Genomic DNA, 8,225 nt, shown 5'->3' with positions numbered 1-8,225 from the left:
TAATTTATTTTTTAATTTCCATAATATTTAAATTTCATTATGTTAACCATTTAATTTAACTTTAGAAGTAATTTCCGTTTATAAAATATAAGTGTGTACAAACATGTACACTCATTTGCCTTTGCAGTACATTTCCGCACCAATTAAAAATGCTAAAAAATGCAATATTAACTCTCTGTAATACTGCATGAACTTCACACCACTAATGGACACACTTTTAGCACATTCATTCGATATCGCGAATTTCTTATTACAAATTTCTCGTAATAACCACTTTATTTAATAAACCCGCATATACTCAATTACAACACTTAGAGGCTCGTCGCAAAGTGTTTTTCTCGAGTGCATTCATTCATAGTTTATAGTATTGCCTGCGCGGAAGCTAATTAATCACGAGTTGTAATTGCGATGATTACAACAATTACGCGCGCTTTGACAGCCTAACTCAATGAAAAGGTGAAACAATGTAAATTTGATCTGACATATGCATGCACTTTCGGATTTTTGCCATATTTTTACTTTATTCGCTGTCTATGTGAGATATTTGAATGGCATTTCCACTCTGCTCTACCACCTTTGCTGTGAGGAGAAACTATAATTTAATCGAATATAATACAAATGTTGTAATGCAATATGAATCATGTCGGTGATAGGTTGAGAATACCTCAGTGGTGTTTTAATTGGAAATAGCTAATACATACATACATATCTACATTTGTAGATATTTACTCGCCGATAAATATCGTTAGTGAGTTTGGAAAATTTCAACACAATTGAGACTAATATTGAAATGTTCACTATAATAACAACAAACAGAAATAACTTTCTGCGATAAATAACTTAGAGTGAGGATGTAGTAACAATCACAATTTTTGCACAAAAGTTCTATACATCTAGCCGTAACTTTGTATTGTATATCCATACTATTACTCATGCAAATCAAATAATATACATAACTAGAGTCTTAACAATACATATATGTATAAATAGAATTTCTTGTTTCTTTAATATATTAAAATTCCCACAAATTTAATCTTTCTGTTATTTAATTCCATGACATCATATGTAAAAACACAAAAGCTTGCGCCATTCTAAGAAATAACAATAATAAAAATATGTATGTTGTTCGTTCTAATTATCTTATTAAGTCAAGGTCAGCAATTTGTTTTATCTACAGCTGCAAATCTTAATTTTCAACAACAAATAAATTACCTTACGTAAGGTATGACTATTAACCATTATCCAGGAACCGTCATCATCTAACAAACGAAATGAATCAAAATTCCTTCAAAATTAATTAAATTAAAAAATATTTTTCTTGGAACACTTTCGCATGAGTAACGTATATTCACAATGAATTGGTCAAATGAGTATCTCTTTGCAGCACCGTTAGCTAGATTTTGTAACACTTTTAATAATATTCATAAACCGACGTCTTGTTACAATTAATGATGTGCTTAGTGAATGTCAGGGCTCCTTAGGTCTTTTAGTATGAGTCTATCATACCGCTTTATACCAAAATTATCCAAAATGTGTTAAGTCGAAGCATAAGAGAGATCCTCTGCTATCTCTCTGATGCCCCACAATGATTCTCAAGCAGGTATTCTTGAACTTTTTCGATGCTATCGTCATTAATAGAGGTGGATGGAGGACTTATGTATGTGCGGTTTGTTTTCCACAACAACATCACAAACTTCACTAAATGCTTTGGGTCACTCAAATACTTGGGGTCGAATTCCCAAAACACTTTTGCAAAATTAAGAATTATTCCGTAGTTGTTATTCCATTGGAAATTTCGAAAACTTTCGTGCCAAACATACACTAATTGACATATGGAAATAGAACTTCACGCGAACAAAAGAGAAAGTTGTAACAACATATTAAAAGGAATTTCTTTCGATACGGTTTGAGCAATTTGAGTCAAATTTAATCAGATGGTTTATAAAAAAGGAGACAATTGTGATTTTTTCTATTAGCAACGCAACAATTATAAATTTATGTGAAAATCTTTCTTCTGAAATGATCCAAAACTAACATAAGAAATCGGAATGTAAATGATCTAGTAAAACATATCTGTATATGGGAATATTCAGTATCAATATAATACGAAAATGTTGTTAAAAATTGTAAACCGAATATTAAGTTATGCAAAGAATCCCAATTTTATGCCATTGTTCATAACGAAAGCCGCACAAGAATTGAAAACGACGGACTCCAAAGTATAGCAGGCTTAAATTATGATTATTGATTACGAAAAGTTACGTAGGTTGTCATTAATTTTTCGGGAATTTTCAACCCAATTTACCGTAAAGTTTGAGATTTTTGATGTTATATATGTATACTCAGAAGGTTTTGACATCCGACCGCCATTTGTGTTGCTTACAGTAACTTGAAATATGTATCTCGACCAAAAAGGTGGAACTAAATCGCGAACATTTCCGCGATGTTCTAATTCACTCCAAGTCGTATTTCGTGTAGGTCGTCCAAAAGCAGTTGTTTTTCCGGAAATTATTGATGCTTTGGATTTGGTCGGAAGAAATATAAAAAAAACGATAGCTGTGAAATATGATTAAACGTGGATTTAAGCGTACGCGGCCGAACGTAAGGAACGGTCGACTTCATGGGACCTTTCAAATTGAGCCAAACCCAACAAGAAATCGACTGAAACAACTGCATTTTTGGAATTTTTCAATACTCAGAACATCAATTTGATGAGTCATCCATCGTTAGTCCTGACTGGGAACGGAATGACTTCTTTTTATTCTCGTCCGTAAAAGGTAAACTACTATGCCAACGTGTTTTGACACCTGAAGAGGCGGTTTATACGTTCAGAATGCATGTTTTGGAAATACCTCAATCAGAGTGGCAATAGAGCTTCGAAAATTAACTCCAACGCATGCAAAATCACATAAGTATATATGAATCGAGAATGTTTTGAAAAGTAATAAGGCGTTTTTCGATTATTACATTTTATTTATTTTTTGTTCTCTGATCCCGAAATATAAAAGGTAACCTAAAAGCTCTGGATTGAAAATTTCTGTTTAATGGATCATATATGTATTTCGTACTGTAACTTTTTAAAAAAAATGGCTGCCATAATCTTAAAATTATCTCAAATATGCTCGCCTATTCCAAAATCATATATGTTAAACTGAAAGTCGTAAAAGCAAATAACAAATCTAAATTTCACTATACCAACAGAAAGCTCTGACTATTATCTAACAAAACTATTGAAAACGATTACTAATTCTACTAGTTGTTGATATCATAAACACTGGCTTAATATAATATACTTTCATTATTAAACAAATAATTGGTCAAATTGAACCACAATGACCACACTGAACCAATAGTTCTATTTTCATTGAAATGATCGCTTATAATTTAGTCAACCTATAAATTAACAATAATAGTCATTTTATTTTTATTATCTCTTAACAAGTTTGGTTCACCATTCTTATTTGACGGCTAAATGGAAAAATAGCCTTTTTGGCGCATGCGTACGCGCCCCAAAACAATAGCGCCAAATGCGGTGGATGTGTGTCAGCAACATTTATGTAAGCAAAGCAACAACTTCCAACTGCCACTTCTCACATATAATAAACGTAGCAGCAGCAAACCGCTTTTATGGCTTTTAGTTTCGGTTTCATTTATAACAAAAAGAATAAAAGCAAACGAATGACTTAGTAAAATGCCAACAAAAACAAATACTCACTTTAAATTGCTTTAATTAATTAAGCTTATGAGCGAGTGAGGTAAGCTCCAGCTGATGATGTTATAAAATTTACTTTTTTGTTTATTTAAATATTTTTTTAATTATTGCTTAATTTTGAGTGTAAATAGTTTGAATACATATCTACATACACAGCCGCCAAAGTGCGGTAAACAATAAAAGAGGCGGATAAATAAAAGCAAAGTGACAGAAAGCTTACATTTGAGCCTATCAATTTTTGTCAACAAAAAACAAACAAACAACAGATATAATAAAATTTAAACAAGAATCCAAAATAAAATGCGTAAAAATGAGCACCACAAACACAAAAATTAATTAATCTTACATATATATAAGTGTGTAAGAGCTTCATTAGAAATGACCGAGAGTTGTGTACAAAACTAAAAATAGCCAAACATTTGCGACGAGGAAAACTTGTTTTCTTGTTATTCACTTTTGTTGTGTTGCTCATGAAATGTTCTTGAGATGATTTCATTTTTTCTGTTTCGAATTTATGTCGTTTTGTTTTGACGCCGCGTTGTTGTAACGCCTAAAATGTTGTCTGCCTTATAAAAAGTTTGTGTGGAAATGGTAAAATTGCCTCTGATGTGTTGATTTAAATTAAAATATATGACATAATTCACTCTGTTGCAGCATTCAAATCTAGTTGAGATCATTAACTCAAATCTTGTGTGTTGTGCTACACACATTCATTCCTTGCTAAAAGTGAATGTTGATACATAAATGTGGGTATATAAGATTATATGGGTCAACATTTGTTTTTGCTTTTCAACATAGTAGTTTTGATTTATGATGCTTCAACTATAAAATCATATAGAAAATTTTTTGTTTCAATGATTTTTGATCCACGTAATTCAGTTTCTATTATTTGCTTTTGAATAATTTAATATGAAAATATCTCGAAAATTATTTTGTTATGGAAAATTGCCGCAACAATTCAATGAACAAGCTTTGAACATTGTTTGCTGGGGCTAATGCTGCGTTACTATTTATCAGCTATAAAAAATATGTGACGACATTTTAGTAATAGTATATAGTTATAATAAGTAAAAGCAGTTATCTTTCAAATAACCGAGTTCAAAATAGGGTACTTTACTTTTTTAATTGGGAATATTTACTATCATTCAACAGAACGTTCTTTAGCATTTTTTTGTTTTTTGAAGATTATCTCTTTCAAATGTTGGCCGCGGCTACTTTTCAGATGGTCCATCCTTTGATTCCAATTTTCGATGACTTGCTCGAGCATTCCGACTGGTAACAGGCGAATGACATGCGCGAAGTTTTGCTCCAATACGTGAATCGATGAGGAATTATTCGCATACACTTTAGACTTTACACAAACCACACCGATACGTTGATTTGTCTGGATGAAATAGCAACTCTTGATTCTCTTCAGGTTGCTCTTCGTCCTAAATGCTGCAATTTTGCTTATTCACAAACCCATTGAACCAAAAATGCGACTAATTGATGAAAAATATTGGGCTTGAAAACGTCGGATCTTCTTGGAACTTTTCAAGAGCCCATAAATTGTAGCGATGTCGCTTGGAAAGGTCGAGCGGCTTTAGTTCATGCACAAGCTATATTTATACGCTTTCAATTTAAGATTCAGTGCTTGCTGGACGTGTTCTATTCGGTACCTCTACTTGGATAGCCCACCAGTTATCATCTCTCACACCTTCGTCGCTTAAAAATGGTTTTAAGCATTTCGAAGTGATTATTTGATCAAGCTTCTTCTTACAAGCTATGTAATATTGCATACGAGTATATTATAAACAAATATTTTTGAAACTTGGTTTGCCAAGTTTGGGTGACATTTGGGGAATATATTGGAACTTCTAATCAAAGAAAACCATTGAAGCTTTTTATGTCACTGTCAATTATTTATTGAAAATTCATACATCAGTTTGATATTAGAGACACCCCACCAACTATGACACTTATTGTCATTCTGCATATAGCACCCATATACGAGTACATAGCCGGAAGGTGTATGAAAACGAAAATTGTTATCAGGCCCATTAGGTTCTAAATGAACATGTATCAGCACGAAGGTAAGCTTTGATTCCGAGCCAGTTCATTTGAAAATCTCTGGTGGTATTTTCCCAGCTTACATATCTTTGAGGGAGATGTGGGTGTGTAGAAACCGCTGAAGGAGGTGGTAAGCTCCTTTACAAATTTGTCAAAGCTTGGAAAAAGAAGAATATTTGTGGAGAATACTTGTTTCAAGTTTTCTGAGTTTTCTATCTTTAGTGCAGCCTCCTTCAGGAAAGTGACTCGGATAGTAGGGGTCGGAACTTCACGCTCTTGTTCCGGTTGTAAATGGTGATTAGTCTTTCGGTGCCCATGGCGTAAGGTAGATGATCTTACCTTTTGCCAGTTGTAGAAGCTATTTGGACGAAGATGAGGTAGAGACATCTCCAAAAACACCTTCTTGAATGTTCCACCTTTGAGAGGTCAATGCTTCGGGGATTTCAGTTACTCTCCGAACAAAAGAATGCCGAAGAAGTGTTGTATTATCCTCAAAGCGCTTTATAGACTTATAAGGTCTAAATACAGAATTTTTAACTTTGTTAGTAGTCCAAGACGATTCCAATCGTAAGGATTAGCCATTGAACCAAACCTGATCCTAAAATTGTTCTAAAATATATATTTAAATACAATTTGTGTTTTGCTGATATGCGGATTGATATGCAGTTCCGAATTCTGTGTATTTCTGATCAAAACTTACGTTGGTTTGCAGGCCAACACTGTCGTATTTTCATTGCATTTTTCTCTAAGAGTATCTGCATAGGCGGTCACTGTGATAATTCTTACTCATTGCCGATGTTCTCTTTCGTTAGACTACAAAGCTGTTGAAACGTTCCGGATAGAGCATCTGCATTTCGGGTAATTTCTCTGTCGAAGGTTTCAAATACTGTTATCAGTAACACCTCGTAGTACTAAACGCTTCTGATAAAGTCAAGACTTTTGTAAACAGAAACTTTTTCGATACTAAGGGATGATTGTTGAAAAATTCTTTATAAGAGGCATTTTTGAATCCGAAACCAAATTTATCAAAAAACTTAGTACTTCTATATTTCCTGATATTGCAGAAGGGTTACCATATCTGATTTAAAAAATCCAAACGCGCAATACTGCCCATTCCCAAACCAAACTCTTTTGAAAATATTGTATAAATTGTGGTGCGAAAAAAATGCATACAATTTGAAATTTTTATTTTTACGAGTGACGCATAAAAATTGTTACTCGCAGAAAAATTATTTTTCAAGTGTAGTGGTGTCGCATATGCAGTGAAATTCACTTTTGCTACTTATTATTAACTCTACTTTTGATGTGCGACGATCAACTGCAATGAACGGCAACCTTGTCAAGTGAAAATTGTGCATGCAAATCAAAGTGAACTGTAAAATTTAGACACATTTGCAAAAACAAAAAAAGAAATTTATGCATTTCTGCAGCTAAACTCGCACACATCCGCAAAAGTCGTTGAATACAATAAATATGAATGGGCAAGTGGGCGAAAAAGTGTTTATGAGCGATTTTATGTCGTGCAGACTGGCATACGCCAAACCATAGCGGACCAACAAAGTGACAAAATTGACACGCCTACGAATTGTTGACAGTGACAGTGTTTTGCATAAAATATTCAGCCGATCGGCAGTTGCCTATTTCGATATCGGTAGCTGAACCGCAAAATGTAAGTCACGCCTGGTTATGAGCGTTGCTATAAACGCGATATGTCAATATGTATTGAAGGCGTCAAATAGTCTCGTCTTAGTAATTAACACGGCATTAAAAGTTTGTGCATACAAGTTTGGTGATAGGCACTGCATAGAAAATTATAAACAAACTCAACGTGTGGTTTTGTTTGTATGCATATATGTATAGTGTATGAAGCTATGAAAGCACAGCCGAACAACACTTATTGTTTGCCATTTTAAGTAGCACTTTTTATTATGTTATGCATATTAACGACTCATTAGGAAGCGCTTATGCACAAAATTATTATCAGCTTAACAATTTGTTTACAAATACATAAACAAGTACATTTTTGTTATTATTTTGATTTTTTTAAATTTTTATTTTTTACAAAAATTTTTATATAATTTATTTATATTTTTTTATTTACAGTAAGAGAAAATCACTGCCGGAAGTTGATTACCTACAAAATAGTATTTCGTTAAAGCGAATAACCAGCCATGCCAGCTAAATTTGAATACTCACTGGGCATAGATGAGCTAAAGTCAAAGACGCATCGCCTTTGGCAGGCGCTCCTAGCCGAATTTTTAGGTAAATGTGCCTTTGGAAAGGTTAAAAAATGCGAATATTTTAATTTCATATAATATAATGTAAAAAACAATAGTTTTTCTGTGCTGACGATGTAACGTATTAAAAAAATTTATATTTTTATTTCATAATTTGTAGCTCGAACTAACGAAATATGTTTTATATACATATTACTAAATCTTTTTTCTTCACTAGGTTTCTGTTA

General features: G+C 33.0%; 1 protein-coding gene across 3 annotated transcripts in view; it reads left to right on the top strand.

The window, feature by feature from the left end:
- LOC108978322 (aquaporin AQPAe.a) overlaps positions 1-8,225 on the top strand; it is a 22,066-nt gene that overhangs the window by 10,425 nt on the left and 3,416 nt on the right. For all 3 annotated transcript variants that reach the window (XM_018948543.1, XM_018948544.1, XM_018948542.1), the window contains exon 2: positions 7,865-8,023. In XM_018948543.1, the coding sequence (XP_018804088.1) occupies positions 7,933-8,023 (91 nt within the window). In that variant the 5' untranslated portion in view covers positions 7,865-7,932. The remainder of the gene's footprint in view (positions 1-7,864; positions 8,024-8,225) is intronic.

Source organism: Bactrocera latifrons, unplaced genomic scaffold, assembly GCF_001853355.1.
Source record: "Bactrocera latifrons isolate USDA-ARS-PBARC rearing strain unplaced genomic scaffold, ASM185335v1 scaffold_12, whole genome shotgun sequence".
Lineage (NCBI taxonomy): Eukaryota > Metazoa > Arthropoda > Insecta > Diptera > Tephritidae > Bactrocera > Bactrocera latifrons.
The sequence above is the reverse complement of the archived record's forward strand: the minus strand, read 5'-3'. Positions and strand labels throughout refer to the sequence as shown.